This window comes from Salvelinus fontinalis, chromosome 5 (assembly GCF_029448725.1).
Source record: "Salvelinus fontinalis isolate EN_2023a chromosome 5, ASM2944872v1, whole genome shotgun sequence".
Classification (NCBI taxonomy): Eukaryota; Metazoa; Chordata; class Actinopteri; order Salmoniformes; family Salmonidae; genus Salvelinus; species Salvelinus fontinalis.
This window is the reverse complement of record NC_074669.1, coordinates 5,225,089-5,242,614: the sequence shown is the minus strand read 5'-3', so window position 1 is coordinate 5,242,614 and position 17,526 is coordinate 5,225,089. Positions and strand designations below refer to the sequence as shown.

The 17,526-nt window shown below is 43.8% G+C and overlaps 1 protein-coding gene across 4 annotated transcripts; it reads left to right on the top strand.

Annotated features, from left to right (window-relative positions):
• The first annotated feature begins 261 nt into the window (after positions 1-261).
• On the top strand, positions 262-16,797 carry LOC129854942 (retinaldehyde-binding protein 1-like). Of its 4 annotated transcripts, XM_055922144.1 has the most exons (8): positions 266-672; positions 2,890-2,933; positions 3,663-3,791; positions 10,904-11,108; positions 11,678-11,856; positions 12,506-12,664; positions 13,105-13,215; positions 14,396-16,797. In XM_055922144.1, exons 2-8 carry the CDS (start codon positions 2,922-2,924, stop codon positions 14,522-14,524), a joined length of 924 nt encoding a protein of 307 aa, XP_055778119.1. In that variant the 5' UTR covers positions 266-672; positions 2,890-2,921; the 3' UTR covers positions 14,525-16,797. The 4 variants fall into 4 exon arrangements, with proteins under 4 accessions (XP_055778122.1, XP_055778119.1, XP_055778120.1 ...); XM_055922147.1 differs by lacking the exon at positions 14,396-16,797 and having other exon boundaries at positions 262-672; positions 13,105-13,306; XM_055922145.1 differs by lacking the exon at positions 266-672 and having other exon boundaries at positions 703-2,933.
• Positions 16,798-17,526: the final 729 nt, after the last annotated feature.

The following is a 17,526-nucleotide window of genomic DNA, read 5'->3' as shown; positions in this document are numbered from 1 at the left end:
TACCTTCACCCACATGTCACCATAGTCCACCCTAACCCCTACCTTCACCCACATGTCACTATAGTCCACCCTAACCCCTACCTTCACCCACATGTCACTATAGTCCACCCTAACCCCTACCTTCACCCACATGTCACTATAGTCCACCCTAACCCCTACCTTCACCCACATGTCACTATAGTCCACCCTAACCCCTACCTTCACCCACATGTCACTATAGTCCACCCTAATGCCTACCTTCACCCACATGTCACTATAGTCCACCCTAACCCCTACCTTCACCCTCATGTCACCATAGTCCACCCTAACCCCTACCTTCACCCACATGTCACTATAGTCCACCCTAACCCCTACCTTCACCCTCATGTCACCATAGTCCACCCTAACCCCTACCTTCACCCACATGTAACTATAGTCCACCCTAACCCCTACCTTTTCTATTGGCCCATCGTCATTGCCCTAACCCCTCCTTCACCTCTTCTATTGGCCCATCGTCATTGCCCTCCTTTCTTGTCCCTCCTTCCACTTTATGCTGATTATCAGAGAAATCTGATGGGCGTAATCCAGTGTGACGACACTAATCCCCAAGTTAACAATCTCAGGGCCCCGCCGTCCTGCTCCACACACGGACTCCTGTGACTTTCGGCAGCGCCCGGCCTCTTCCATCCCCAGGTAAGGCTCAACCTCTTCCCCGATCGGGGAGCCTCCGATGTGGGGTACCCACTGTGACCCGTCTCCCTGACACCTAGGGGGTGGTGTATTCCAAACCCTGCTGGGGTTTTGGCAGTTCTGATGGACCCAGTGGAGTGTTGCCACCCAGTGGAGCCCAGATGAGGAAGTTTCTTTGCTCAGAGGAAGAAGTGAAAATTGATTGGTATTGCATTAAATCTTGCTCTCATATTTTACAAAGGCAGAACAGTGCATTGTCTGCAGGTTCGATTGTTGAAAGCTGACGGTTAAATTTGATAAACAGTAGTGCTTTGAATACTTTGTGGTTGATAGTGCATATCTCAACGTGGACAGGTGGGAATGTTTTAGCTTCCTTGTTGTGCCTGATTGAGGACTTGGGAATCCACTGGCTGTAGCTCTGACTAATGATGCATTTGACTCCAGTGCTTTCAGAGCTTTGGTAGCGGAGCCCTCTAGTTGGCTCAGTCACAAATCCAGGGAAGCTTTGGCAGCATGTGAAGCTCAGTCACAAATCCAGGGAAGCTTTGGCAGCATGTGAAGCTCAGTCACAAATCCAGGGAAGCTTTGGCTGCATGTGAAGCTCAGTCACAAATCCAGGGAAGCTTTGGCTACATGTGAAGCTCTGGATGATTTTAATGCTAGCTTTGTCTATCTGAATGGACTAGATCAATTGCACACTTTGACTGCTTTTCAGACTTTTTTGCCTGAGACTGTTCATACAACAAATGTGCTACAGAGTCAGTGATATCATGATCGAGTCTGGTGTTGTATGAGATACAGCCTGCTATATAAGAGTCTGGTGTTGTATGAGATACAGCCTGCTATATAAGAGTCTGGTGATGTATTAGATACAGCCTGCTAGCTATATAAGAGTCTGGTCTTGTATTAGATACAGCCTGCTATATAAGAGTCTGGTGTTGTATGAGATACAGCCTGCTAGCTATATAAGAGTCTGGTCTTGTATTAGATACAGCCTGCTAGCTATATAAGAGTCTGGTGTTGTATGAGATACAGCCTGCTATATAAGAGTCTGGTGTTGTATGAGATACAGCCTGCTATATAAGAGTCTGGTGTTGTATTAGATACGGCCTGCTATCGAAGAGTCTGGTGATGTATGAGATACAGCCTGCTATATAAGAGTCTGGTCTTGTATTAGATACAGCCTGCTAGCTATATAAGAGTCTGGTGTTGTATGAGATACAGCCTGCTATATAAGAGTCTGGTGTTGTATTAGATACAGCCTGCTATATAAGAGTCTGGTGTTGTATGAGATACAGCCTGCTATATAAGAGTCTGGTCTTGTATTAGATACAGCCTGCTATATAAGAGTCTGGTGTTGTATGAGATACAGCCTGCTATATAAGAGTCTGGTGTTGTATTAGATACAGCCTGCTAGCTATATAAGAGTCTGGTGTTGTATTAGATACAGCCTGCTATATAAGAGTCTGGTGTTGCATTAGATACAGCCTGCTAGCTATATAAGAGTCTGGTGTTGCATTAGATACAGCCTGCTATATAAGAGTCTGGTGTTGCATTAGATACAGCCTGCTATATAAGAGTCTGGTGTTGTATTAGATACAGCCTGCTATATAAGAGTCTGGTGTTGTATTAGATACAGCCTGCTATATAAGAGTCTGGTGTTGTATTAGATACAGCCTGCTATATAAGAGTCTGGTGTTGTATTAGATACAGCCTGCTATATAAGAGTCTGGTGATGTATTAGATACAGCCTGCTATATAAAGAATACACAGAATTGTAAACAATGTAGTAAAAAAAGATAATGGACTGTATGAATGTCATCACTGTTTCAAACAGCCCTGCGTCTCAAATTGCACCCAATTCACTACGTAGTGAGCTATTTTTGACCAAGTCCCATAAGTCTCTGGTCAAAAGTAGTGCACTATATAGGGAATAGGGTGCCATTTGGGACATATAGAATTAGAAAACGTAGATATGTTTTGTTGGCAGCTGGATCAAAACATGTACTTCCGGGAATTTATCCTGAAATGTAGGTAACCTAAAAATAGAAGGAGAATGAGATGAAAAAAAAATGTGTAGGAGCTGAAGTAACAAATGCTGAGGGGGTTGAGATGGAGCGTAAGCCTGGAGCACAATAAATTCATTGTTTTATTTTTTCAAGTTTTCCTGGAATCCAATGTTCTCCAACCGTGAATAATCAAATCCATCTTTTTTTCCAGTGAGTACGTAGCGGCTCTAAACAACTGAAGAAATGGCTGTCGTGGTAAGTACATCTCCTCTCTTGGTGTGCAACAGGCTTACATGCCCCACTGCAATAATTCAAACACATTCAGTGGTGTTTGTAATTGCAGATCAATGTCAAAAGTATCAAGTCTGATGAATGTAGAGACATGTTGAACTTAAGAGTCAGTTCTGACAAGTTCTGTTCAGGTGGTTATTTTTCATCCATTGCAGAGCAGAAACAATCTACCGTCAAGGTCCTTAGGAGGATGTAATCCACAATAGATACTCTTACTCTGTCATTATATTCTTCCTTTGCGTTTCACATCATGGTTAGTCAAACAGCAGAAACAGAATGACACTCAATATGGCCGCCAGACAGCCCGGCCGTCAGGGAACGTTGACTTGAATGGGGATATCTGTTCTATAGATTGTGTTTCTAGGACTCCAACACCACATAACGACATACGCCATGGACAATGGCAGTTCCACATTTCTCAGGCACATTAGCACTGGATGCCGTCAATCGCTAGCATTAACCCCTAATCGCAGATCTCAGTCACAGGTTTACCAGGCCTTGCTGCGCTCATGTGAGGGAGATTAGCCAACGCTAACACTGAAGCCCATAGATACAGGCCTCCTTTTGGATTGAGTTTTTGGGCGTACGCCCTGGATTAAACTAGGTTTAAACCTACTTTTTGTAAGGTAGTCTTGTGAGCTAATGGTGTTTTTGTTGGCAAGTCATGGTTGCCTCCCCCCCCTCTCTACCCAGAGTGGAACGTTCCGTATGGTGTCAGAGGAGGAGCAGGCTCTCAGGGCCAAGCTTGAGCGCCTCACGGTCAAGGACCACGGTCCCGTGTTCGGACCCTGCGCCAAGCTGCCTGACCACACAGTGCAGAAGGTCTGTGGTCACTCTCTCACAAGCCTCACACTGTAGATTCACTTCACATCTTAAGCCCAACTACAAACTCAAGTGCAACCACAAATCAAATCACATACAACTGGTGTAGACATTACCGTGAAATAATGACACAAGAAGAATAAAATTAAATACAAAAGAATGGAAATATATCTATACAGGGAGTAGCAGTACCAGGTACTTGAGGTAGATATGTACCTGAAGGCAGGGTAAAGTGACTAGGCATCAGGATAGATAATAATAAGGTATTTGAGGTAGATATGTACCTGAAGGCAGGGTAAAGTGACTAGGCATCAGGATAGATAATAATAAGGTACTTGAGGTAGATATGTACATGAAGGCAGGGTAAAGTGACTAGGCATCAGGATAGATAATAAAGTATTTGAGGTAGATATGTACATGAAGGCAGGGTAAAGTGACTAGACATCAGGATAGATAATAATAGTTAGGTATTTGAGGTAGATATGTACATGAAGGCAGGGTAAAGTGACTAGGCATCAGGATAGATAATAATAAGGTATTTGAGGTAGATATGTACCTGAAGGCAGGGTAAAGTGACTAGGCATCAGGATAGATAATAATAAGGTACTTGAGGTAGATATGTACATGAAGGCAGGGTAAAGTGACTAGGCATCAGGATAGATAATAAAGTATTTGAGGTAGATATGTACATGAAGGCAGGGTAAAGTGACTAGACATCAGGATAGATAATAATAGTTAGGTATTTGAGGTAGATATGTACATGAAGGCAGGGTAAAGTGACTAGGCATCAGGATAGATAATAAAGTATTTGAGGTAGATATGTACATGAAGGCAGGGTAAAGTGACTAGGCATCAGGATAGATAATAATAAGGTATTTGAGGTAGATATGTACCTGAAGGCAGGGTAAAGTGACTAGGCATCAGGATAGATAATAATAAGGTATTTGAGGTAGATATGTACATGAAGGCAGGGTAAAGTGACTAGGCATCAGGATAGATAATAAAGTATTTGAGGTAGATATGTACATGAAGGCAGGGTAAAGTGACTAGGCATCAGGATAGATAATAATAAGGTATTTGAGGTAGAAATGTACCTGAAGGCAGGGTAAAGTGACTAGGCATCAGGATAGATAATAATACGGTATTTGAGGTAGATATGTACATGAAGGCAGGGTAAAGTGACTAGGCATCAGGATAGATAATAATAAGGTATATATGTACATGAAGGCAGGGTAAAGTGACTAGGCATCAGGATAGATAATAATAAGGTATTTGAGGTAGATATGTACATGAAGGCAGGGTAAAGTGACTAGGCATTAGGATAGATAATAATAAGGTAGATATGTACATGAAGGCAGGGTAAAGTGACTAGGCATCAGGATAGATAATAATAAGGTATATATGTACATGAAGGCAGGGTAAAGTGACTAGGCATCAGGATAGATAATAATAAGGTATTTGAGGTAGATATGTACATGAAGGCAGGGTAAAGTGACTAGGCATTAGGATAGATAATAATAAGGTAGATATGTACATGAAGGCAGGGTAAAGTGACTAGGCAACAGGATAGATAATAAGATAATAATAAGGTATTTGAGGTAGATATGTACATGAAGGCAGGGGAAAGTAACTAGGCATCAGTATAGATAATAATAAGGTATTTGAGGTAGATATGTACATGAAGGCAGGGTAAAGTGACTAGGCATTAGGATAGATAATAATAAGGTAGATATGTACATGAAGGCAGGGTAAAGTGACTAGGCAACAGGATAGATAATAATAAGGTATTTGAGGTAGATATGTACCTGAAGGCAGGGTAAAGTGACTAGGCATCAGGATAGATAATAATAAGGTATTTGAGGTAGATATGTACATGAAGGCAGGGTAAAGTGACTAGACATCAGGATAGATAATAATAAGAGTAAAATAAAGAACAGAGTAGCAGCAGCAAATGATGAGCGTAAAAGTGTGTGTGTGAGTGTGTGTAATGTGTATGTGTGTTTGTGTTGTGTCGGTGTGTGTTATGTGTGTGCGTGTGTATGTGAATGTGTGTGGGTTTTGTGTGGGAGTGTCAATGCAGTGTGTGTGAGTGTGTACATGGTTTGTATACAGTGCATTTGGAAAGTATTCAGACCCCTTGACGTTTTCCACATTTTTTTAACGTTACAGCCTTATTCTAAAATTGATTAAATTGTTTTTTCCCCCCTCATCAATCTACACACACTTCTGCCTTGTCTTGGCTGTGTGCTTCGGGTTCGTTGTCCTGTTGGAAGGTGAACCTTCGCCCCAGTCTGAGGTCCTGAGCGCTCTGGAGCAGGTTTTCATCAAGTATCTCTCTGCATTTTGCTCCGTTCATCTTTCCCTCGATCCTTACTAGTCTGCCAGTCCCTATCGCTGAAAAACATCCCCAGAGCATGATGCTGCCACCACCATGCTTCACTGTAGGGATGTTGCCAGGTTTCCTCCAGACGTGACACAAACAGTTCAATCTTGGTTTCATCAGACCAGAGAATCTTGTTTCACATGGTCTGAGAGTCCTTTAGGTACCTTTTGGCAAACTCCAAGCGGGCTGTCATGTGTTTTTTACTGAGGAGTGGCTTCTGTCTGGCCACTCTACCATAAAGGCCTGATTAGTGGAGTGCTGCAGAGATGGTTGTCCTTCTGGAAGGTTCTCCTATCTTCACAGAGGACCTCTGGGGCTCTGTCAGATTGACCACCGGGTTCTTGGTCACCTCCCTGACCAAGGCCCTTCTCCCCCGATTGCTCAGTTTGGCCAGGCGGCCAGCTCTAGGAAGAGTCTAGGTGGTTCCAAACTTCTTCCATTTAAGAATGATGGAGGCCACTGTGTTCTTGGGAACCTTCAATGCTGCAGAAATGTTTTGTTAACCTTCCCCAGATCTGTCAATCAATCAATCAAGTTTATTTTATATAGCCCTTCGTACATCAGCTAATATCTCGAAGTGCTGTACAGAAACCCAGCCTAAAACCCCAAACAGCAAGCAATGCAGGTGTAGAAGCACGGTGGCTAGGAAAAACTCCCCAGAAAGGCCAAAACCTAGGAAGAAACCTAGAGAGGAACCAGGCTATGAGGGGTGGCCAGTCCTCTTCTGGCTGTGCCGGGTGGAGATTATAACAGAACATGGCCAAGATGTTCAAAATGTTCATAAGTGACAAGCATGGTCACATAATAATCAGGAATAAATGTCAGTTGGCTTTTCATAGCCGATCATTAAGAGTTGAAAACAGCAGGTCTGGGACAGGTAGGGGTTCCATAACCGGAGGCAGAACAGTTGAAACTGGATAAGCAGCAAGGCCAGGTGGACTAGGGACAGCAAGGAGTCATCATGCCCGGTAGTCCTGACGTATGGTCCTAGGGCTCAGGTCCTCCGAGAGAGAGAAAGAAAGAGAGGAGAGAATTAGAGAGAGCATACTTAAATTCACACAGGACACTGGATAAGACAGGAGAAGTACTCCAGATATAACCAACTGACCCTAGCCCCCCGACACATAAACTACTGCAGCATAAATACTGGAGGCTGAGACAGGAGGGGTCAGGAGACACTGTGGCCCCATCCGATGATACCCCCGGACAGGGCCAAACAGGAAGGATATAACCTCACCCACTTTGCCAAAGCACAGCCCCCGCACCACTAGAGGGATATCTTCAACCAGCAACTTACAATCCTGAGACAAGGCCGAGTATAGCCCACAAAGATCTCCACCACAGCACAAACCAAGGGGGGGGGGGGGGGGGGGGGGGCGCCAACCCAGACAGGAAGATCACGTCAGTAACTCAACCCACTCAAGTGACGCACCCCTCCTAGGGACGGCATGAAAGAGCACCAGTAAGCCAGCCCCTGTAATAGGGTTAGAGGCAGAGAATCCCAGTGGAGAGAGGGGAACCGGCCAGGCAGAGACAGCAAGGGCGGTTCGTTGCTCCAGAGCCTTTCCGTTCACCTTCACACTCCTGGGCCAGACTACACTCAATCATATGACCTACTGAAGAGATAAGTCTTCAGTAAAGACTTAAAGGTTGAGACCGAGTCTGCGCCTCTCACATGGGTAGGCAGACCGTTCCATAAAAATGGAGATCGATAGGAGAAAGCCCTGCCTCCAGCTGTTTGCTTAGAAATTCTAGGGACAATTATGAGGCCTGCATCTTGTGACCGTAGCATACGTGTAGGTATGTACGGCAGGACCAACTCGGAAAGATAGGTAGGAGCAAGCCCATGTAACGCTTTATAGGTTAACAGTAAAACCTTGAAATCAGCCCTTGCCTTAACAGGAAGCCAGTGTAGGGAAGCTAGCACTGGAGTAATATGATCAAATTTCTTGGTTCTAGTCAGGATTCTAGCAGCCGTATTTAGCACTAACTGAAGTTTATTTAGTGCTTTATCCGGGATGCCGGAAAGGAAAGCATTGCAGTAGTCTAACCTAGAAGTAACAAATGCATGGATTAATTGTTCTGCATCATTTTTGGACAGAAAATTTCTGATTTTTGCAATGTTACGTAGATGGAAAAAAGCTGTCCTTGAAACAGTCTTGATATGTTCGTCAAAAGAGAGATCAGGGTCAAGAGTAACCCCGAGGTCCTTCACAGTTTTATTTGAGATTGACTTTACAACCATCAAGATTAATTGTCAGATTTAACAGAAGATCTCTTTGTTTCTTGGGACCTAGAACAAGCATCTCTGTTTTGTCCAAGTTTAAAAGTAGAAAGTCTTCAGCCATCCACTTCCCTATGTCTGAAACACAGGCTTCTAGCGAGGGCAATTTTGGGGCTTCCCCATGTTTCATTGAAATGTACAGCTGTGTGTCATCCGCATAGCAGTGAAAGTTAACATTATGTTTTCGAATAACATCCCCAAGAGGTAAAATATATAGTGAAAACAATAGTGGTCCTAAAACGGAACCTTGAGGAACACCGAAATGTACAGTTGATTTGTCAGAGGACAAACCATTCACAGAGACAAACTGATATCTTTCCGACAGATAAGATCTAAACCAGGCCAGAACTTGTCCGTGTAGACCAATTTGGGTTTCCAGTCTCTCCAAAAGAATGTGGTGATCGATGGTGTCAAAGGCAGCACTAAGGTCTAGTAGCACGAGGACAGATGCAGAGCCTCAGTGCTAAGTGCAGTCTCAGTGCTATGATGGGGTCTAAAACCAGACTGAAGCATTTCGTATACATTGTTTGTCTTCAGGAAGGCAGTGAGTTGCTGCGCAACAGCTTTTTCTAAATTATTTTAGAGGAATGGAAGATTCGATATAGGCCGATAGTTTTTTATATTTTCCGGGTCAAGGTTTGGCTTTTTCAAGAGAGGCTTTATTACTGCCACTTTTAGTGAGTTTGGTACACATCCGGTGGATAGAGAGACGTTTATTATGTTCAACATAGGAGGGCCAAGCACATGAGGCAGCTCTTTCAGTAGTTTAGTTGGAATAGGATCCAGTATGCAGCTTGAAGGTTTAGAGGCCATGATTATTTTCATCATTGTGTCAAGAGATATAGTACTAAAACACTTAAGTGTCTCTCCCGATCCCAGGCCCTGGCAGAGCTGTGCAGATCCAGGACAGCTAAGCCCTGGAGGAATACGCAGATTTAAAGAGGAGTTCGTAATTTGCTTTCTAATGATCATGATCTTTTCCTCAAAGAAGTTCATGAATTTATTACTGCTGAAGTGAAAGCCATCCTCTCTTGGGGAATGCTGCTTTTTAGTTAGCTTTGCAACAGTATCAAAAAGAAATTTTGGATTGTTCTTATTTTCCTCAATTAAGTTGGAAAAGTAGGATGATCGAGCAGCAGTGAGGGCTCTTCGATACTGCACGGTACTGTCCCTCGACACAATCCGGTCTCGGAGCTCTACGGACAATTCCTTCGACCTCATGGCTTGGTTTTTGCTCTGACATGCACTGTCAACTGTGGGACCTTATATAGACAGGTATACGCCTTTCCAAATCATGCCCAATCAATTACATTTTTTACAAGTGGACTCCAATCAAGTTGTAGAAACATCTGAAGGATGATCAATGGAAACAGGATGCACCTGAGCTCAATTTCGAGTCTCATAGCAAAGGGTCTGAATACTTATGTAAATAAGGTATTTCAGTTTTTTTATATTTAATAAATTTGCAAAAATGTCTAAACCTGTTTTCGCTTTGTCATTGTGGTATTGTGGTATTGTGTGTAGATTGCTGAGGAAATAGTTTTATTTAATCCATTTTAGAATAAGGCTGTAACGTAACAAAATGTCAAGGGGTCTGAATACTTTTCGAATGCACTGTCTATAGTCTAGTGAGTGTGTGCGTAGGCTCAGTGCAGATAGTCAATCAATGGTACTAGTTAGCAGTCTGGCTATTTAGCAGTCTTATTGCTTGGTTGGCTGGAGTCGGGCAATTTTTCGGGCGTTCCTCTGACAACACCTGATATAGAGGTATTGGATGGCAGGGACCTCGGCCCCAATGATGTACCGGGCTGTCCGCACCACCCTCTGTAGCGCATTGCGGTCAATGGAGATGTATTTGCAATACCAAGCGGTGATGCAGCCAGTCACGCTGCTCTCGATGGTGCAGCTGTAGAACTTTTTGAGGATCCGAGGGCCCATGCCAAATCTTTTCAGTCTTCTGAGGGGGAAGAGGCACTGCCGTGCCCTCTTCACGACTGTGAAGGTATGTGTGTTCTGAGGTTGTAAACCTCATCCGGTTCCGAGGTTGTAGACCTCATCCGGTTCCGAGGTTGTAGACCTCATCCGGTTCCGAGGTTGTAGACCTCATCCGGTTCCGAGGTTGTAGACCTCATCCGGTTCCGAGGTTGTAAACCTCATCCGGTTCCGAGGTTGTAGACCTCATCCGGTTCCGAGGTTGTAGACCTCATCCGGTTCCGAGGTTGTAGACCTCATCCGGTTCCGAGGTTGTAGACCTCATCCGGTTCCGAGGTTGTAGACCTCATCCGGTTCCGAGGTTGTAGACCTCATCCGGTTCCGAGGTTGTAGACCTCATCCGGTTCCGAGGTTGTAGACCTCATCCGGTTCCGAGGTTGTAGACCTCATCCGGTTCCGAGGTTGTAGACCTCATCCGGTTCTGAGGTTGACTTGGTTGTTGGTTCCCTACAGGCCAAGGATGAGTTGAATGAGACAGACGAGAAGCGGGCGTTGGCGGTCAAGGAGCTGAGGGGAATAATCAAGAAAACGGCGGATGCTGGGGACGACCTGGCCAAGGGGGTGCTGGAAACCTTCAGAGAGAAGCCTGACGGCATGCTGGTCCGCTTCATCCGCGCCAGGAAATACGACGTGCCCCGAGCCTTTGACCTCATGAAGGGTGGGTCCCTACAAACTACTGTACTGTATGTCAGTGTAGCTCAGTGGTGAAGTTTTCTGTCTATTTCATTAAAACTGTGTTAAAATTGCTTTATCTTTCAATGACAGGCCGCTATAGCCTGGTCCCAAATATATATATATTTTTTACCTTTATTTAACTAGGCAAGTCAGTTAAGAACAAATTCTTATTTACAATGACAGCCTAGGAACAGTGGGTTAACTGCCTTGTTCAGGGGTAGAAAGACAGATTTTTACCTTGTCAGCTCTGGGATTCAATCTAGCAACCTTTCGGTTACTGGCCCAATGCTCTAACCACTAGGCTACCTGCCACCCCAATATGTTGCTGTATAGCCAAGTACTGTTGGAGTTGCCAAGAGAGCACACAAATATTTGGGACCAGGCTAAGTCAGCTACGCACATGATCATTTTAAACATTGCCATTGGAAGGAAATATACAGTTTGATTAAACCCAAACAAGCAACATATATGTGTTGAACTTCCTGTCTGCTTAACTCCTCCTGACATGGCACGGAGTCTATCTGATGTTGATGACCCTGTGTCCGTGTTCAGGTTACGTGCGCTTCAGGAGAGACTACCCTGAGCTGTTTGAGAACCTGACCCCCGAGGCTGTCCGCAGCACCATCGAGGCCGGCTACCCAGGCATCCTGTCCAGCAGAGACAAGTACGGCCGTATCGTGCTGCTCTTCAACATCGAGAACTGGGACTACGAAGAGATCACCTTCGACGAGGTGTCTAGCGGGGGCCTGGGTCCCCACAATGCACCCATTTGAAATACATTGGTGGTCACCACAAGGCACTAAAACATGACAAGAGCAATGTTTTCATAGACATACAACAGCAATGGGAGTTATTGATAATTGTAATCAGGTGGACAAGCACTTGATAATAATAACTTGAATTTAAATTGAAATATCTGTGGTTATCAAAAGGCCTCGCTCACGTTCAGTAAAGGTGGGGGAACATGCTCAAAATATACGTTTTTTTAAAACTCTAAATGCATTTGTGTAGACAAGTAAAAAGGGTGCTTGGAACCAAAAATAGATCACATAAAAATGTAAAATAAAAAAAATTACACCACTCTCTTGATTATGATTTTCATTAATAGAAGCTTTGTTTTAATTGTCTTTCTGGCCTGAAACCTATGACCCAGTGTGTGGTCTATTAAGTCATGTTGCTGTGAAAGACAATTAAAACAAAGCTTCGATTATTGAAAATCATAATCAAGAGAGTGGTGTCGTTTTTTTAAAATTCTTCTGAAATGTTGACAACTGTGTGTGTGTGTGTGACTGTATGTGTGTGTGTGTAACTATGTGTGTGTGTCTATATGTGTGTGACTATGTGACTATGTGTGTGTGTGTGTGTGTGTGTGTTCACCAGATCCTCCGTGCCTACTGTGTAATCCTGGAGAAGTTGCTAGAGAACGAGGAGACTCAGATCAACGGTTTCTGCATCATTGAGAACTTCAAGGGCTTCACCATGCAGCAGGCCTCCGGCATCAAACCCACTGAGCTCAAGAAGATGGTGGACATGTTGCAGGTCGCTTTCACAAACACATGCCGAGGGAATACTGAACAGAACATTACCTTATTAGGATACAAAATAATGGATTTTTAATCCATTTAATCATTTTTAAACCAATGGATTGTCTTCCCAATGATGGCCTGCATTCTATTTTTATGGGCCTGAAAACTTTACCTGCGCCATTGGTGGTAGAGGTGGGATCTGATTCTACTCACGCAGCACATTAAATTTACATGTTTACCATTTTCCCTTCAGACATTCATTTACTCTCTGGTAAAAGTGGTTGTTGCTGTTTTTAGAAATATCAGACAATCTGTTCGACCTAAATGCGCTGAACTCTTTTTGGCAAAGTTCAACAGTTTAAACTTTCCCTTTCCGTTACTCGCGCGATGAGGATGCTTGTGGTGGTGAGATCTATAACTCTTCTGACCCTCTGTTCCACTTGTGTGTTTCAGGACTCCTTCCCTGCCCGTTTCAAAGCGGTCCATTTCATCCACCAGCCCTGGTACTTCACCACCACCTACAACGTGGTCAAGCCACTCATGAAGGGCAAGCTGCTGGAGAGAGTGAGTGAAACAGGCCCTGAGAGAGAACATGAAAGAATGAATTAATCCTTTTTAGAGAGAGACAGAGACAGAGAGACAGAGAGAGACAGTGGTGGTTAAAGAATGGGGAAAACATGAGATTTGATGGGGGAAATGTCTTATATCTCATGAGTTACACCATAAAACTATATGAATCAACAACAAATAATGAAGGTGAATGGGTTCCTAATCAACCGGTAATATACAGGTAACGGTAAATACACATTTTATTTTAATTTATCTTTATTTAACTAGGCAAGTCAGTTAACAACAAATTCTTATTTACAATGACGGCCTAGGAACAGTGGGTTAACTGCGTCGTTCAGGGGCAGAACGACCGATTTTTACCTTGTCAGCGCGGTGATTCGATCTAGCAACCTTTCGGTTACTGGCCCAACGCTCTAACCACTAGGTTACCAGCCAACCTCTACACTCTAACCACTAGGTTACCTGCCAACCTCTACACTCTAACCACTAGGTTACCTGCCAACCTCTACACTCTAACCACTAGGTTACCTGCCAACCTCTACACTCTAACCACTAGGTTACCTGCCAACCTCTACACTCTAACCACTAGGTTACCTGCCAACCTCTACACTCTAACCACTAGGCTACCTGCCACCTGTCACCTCTACACTCTAACCACTAGGTTACCTGCCAACCTCTACACTCTAACCACTAGGTCACCTACGAACCTCTACACTCTAACCACTAGGCTACCTGCCAACCTCTACACTCTAACCACTAGGTTACCTGCCAACCTCTACACTCTAACCACTAGGTTACCTGCCAACCTCTACACTCTAACCACTAGGTTACCTGCCAACCTCTACACTCTAACCACTAGGTTACCTGCCACCTCTACACTCTAACCACTAGGTTACCTGCCAACCTCTACACTCTAACCACTAGGTTACCTGCCAACCTCTACACTCTAACCACTAGGCTACCTGCCACCTCTACACTCTAACCACGAGGTTACCTGCCCACCTCTACACTCTAACCACTAGTCTACCTGCCTTATGTAACTAAATAACAAGGTGAATGGGTTCTTAATCAAACGGTAATATACAGGTAACGGTAAATATATGAATACAAATAACAAAGCATATTTGGTGAGAACATTTTAGTTCATAGGTCCAACATTCTGTCTGCCAATCAGGTGTTTGTCCACGGAGACGAGCTGGACAACTACTACAAGGAGTTTGACGCCGACATCCTGCCTTCCGAGTTCAACGGCAAGAACTCCAAGTACGACGGCAAAGCCATAGCAGCCAAGCTGTTCGACTGAACACCCCCTCCTCACCATCCGCCACTCCTCCAACCAGACTGGGACCTCCACACAAAACACAGACAGAAACTATGAAAAACATAGGAGTGTGGCTTTATTAGAAAATAATGTAAAAGATGGGTGTGGTATTGTACTGTTGTTGTTTTCCAAGAGTTATTAAGTATTAAACACCCAACAAAGCCCTCCCAACAGCACAGAGAGGACTATATAGCCTTGGCTCAGGCCTTACCTGAGACACTTAACAGCCCTAACCATGGAGCTTTTCTCTGTGTAACCCATGTCTGCAACCTGGACTCAGGGGTAGAGGTAACATAGAGTAAATGTAAAAATGGGACTCTCCAATTCGTATGGTATGGTATGTATTAATTTGTGGATGTCCATCATACATTTCGTGTGATATGTTACGAATTACAAATTGTATGATATGTTACGAATTCCAATTTGTTGTGGCTATCGTTAGCTAGGTGGCGAACACTAAATTTAGCTGGGTGGCTAACGTTAGCTAGGCTAGGGGTTAAGGTTAGGAGTTAGGTTAAAGGGTTAAGGATAGGGTTAGGGGAAGGGTTAGCTAATATGCTTAGTAGTTGCAAAGTAACATGCTAATTAGCTAAAATGCTAATGTTGTCCGTGATGAGATTGGAACATACAACCTGTGGGTTGCTAGACGTTCACGTCATACGCCACCCATCCACTCTGACCAATCGCCCTACAGTAACCTTCTGTCTTATGTAACCATACCAAACTTAACATATATATATATTAATATATATCATACAAATTTGAGCTTCGCGGATTTACATTTACTATGTTACATCCAATCTATGAGACCAGGCTGATCCTCAGGGTGATACAAGGCCATGAATCAAACAAGTGCCTGTCTCTGTTTGTTTTTGACCGAGCTTAGAGATGAATATCAGCACTTTTATCCTCTGTGGATCAATGCAGAGGCATGAGCATGTCACCACAATGTGGACAATAAACTGTGGGGAACGAACGATGAAGGATGAACATTTCTGTTCACCTTGGTTTGCAGGATATTAGCACACAAACACAGGTTAGCAAGGCATACACAATAAAATCCCCCTCCCCACCCATAACTGTATTGTGTTGTGCTCACCCTAATTTAACCCTAACCAAAAAACACATGTGATGACTTAATACATCATGCCAAGTTGGGATTCTACACTCTAACGACATCATTGTACATCTATAAGTGTTGTAAACAAAACAAAGGAAAAAGACAAACAGAGGAATAATTCCATAGGGAAAGATGAGGGGGCGGGGCTAGTTATGTTATGACCTTAGTTACATTTACATTACATTTTAGTCATTTAGCAGACGCTCTTATCCAGAGTGACTTACAGTAGAGTGCATACATTTTATTACATTTTACATACCGTAATTGCTGGACTATTAAGCGCACCTGAAAATAAGCCGCACCCACTGAATTTAATTTTTTTTTTTTTTTTGTACATAAATAAGCCGCACGTGTCTATAAGCCGCAGGTGCCTACCGGTACATTGAAACAAATGAACTTTACACAGCCTTTAAACGAAACACGGCTTGTAACAAAAATAAATAGGCTTTAACGAAACACGGCTTGTAACAAAAATAAATAGGCTTTAACGAAACAGGCTAGTAACATTTTTTTTTTTTTAAATAGCAGTAAACAATAGCCTACCAAGAAAGTCCTTGGTCACTATCTTCCTCCTGTGCACTGAAACCACTGAAGTCATCTCCTTTGGTGTCGGAGTTGAATAGCCTCAGAATTGCTTCATCCGATGTTGGATCGTTTTCATTGCGCTCTCCTCACTTTCATCCGGAGGCAAACTCATCCAAGCCTCATTTTCTAGTTCGGGCCATCTGCTTTTCTTTCCTCTGAAAACTTTTGTTGTCTTTTTGCACTAAGTCAGTTTCTCACGCTGCTGTTTCCAACGTCTTATCATCGACTCATTAAGGCTCCTGTGCAGCAGCACTATTTCCTTTTCCAACAGCCAGATCGATCGCCTTCAAATTGAAAGCTGCATCATATGCATTTCTCCGTGTCTTTGCCATGATGAGGGTGACAAAATGACTACCGTAATCAGAATGATGGAAAGTTTGAGCGCACTCGATTTACGTCACATTATGTGACAGTGCTCAGTTTTTTGGCGGCATGAATTTGTGAAAGCGGGAAAAATCCATAAATTAGCCGAGTCATTGTATAAAGCGCAAGGTTCATAGCGTGGGAAAAAAGTAGCGGCTTATAGTCCGGAAATTACGGTACTGAGACAAGGATATAGACAAGACGCTATGCCAATTGTGAGTCGCCCCACGAACCTCCCGGTTGCGGCCGGCTGCGACAGAGCCTGGGCGCGAACCCAGAGACTCTAGACCACTGCGCCACCCGGGAGGCCTTAGTTCTCTCATCATGGCTCTCAGGCCCGCAACTCTTCCCTCACCAACCCAATAAACACACAGGTACATTTGGTCAATTTTCTACCATCGAATAGAATACGGAGAAGCAAAATATATATTTTTTAAATAATTGAACCTTTATTTAACTAGGCGTGTCAGTTAAGAACAAATTCTTATTTACAATGACGGCCTACCCCGGCCAAACCCTAACCCGGACGACCCTGGGCCAATTGTGCGCCGCCCAATGGGACTCCCAATCACTGCCGGTTGTGATACAGCCTGGAATCGAACCAGGGTCTGTAGTGACAATATAAAAAGAAGACAGAGACCTGGAATTCAATCAAAGGCGCATTGTCGACAAAACTCACCGCACTGGTCGACAGTACGCCTTTTTAAATGCAATTCCCTGACCCGTGCGGAGATCACGTTCACGTTAAACGCTGCGGATGTCTGCTCAAGTGCAAAATGCCTTTAAAAATAAAGTGCAGTGCTTTTGTTTACAATGCGCCTTTCATTGAATAGCGCATTTGAGCTGAAGCGTCTAGGAATGAGGTGACTTTCCAATCGATACAATTTGACCACTGGGAGGCAACATTTACTAAAGT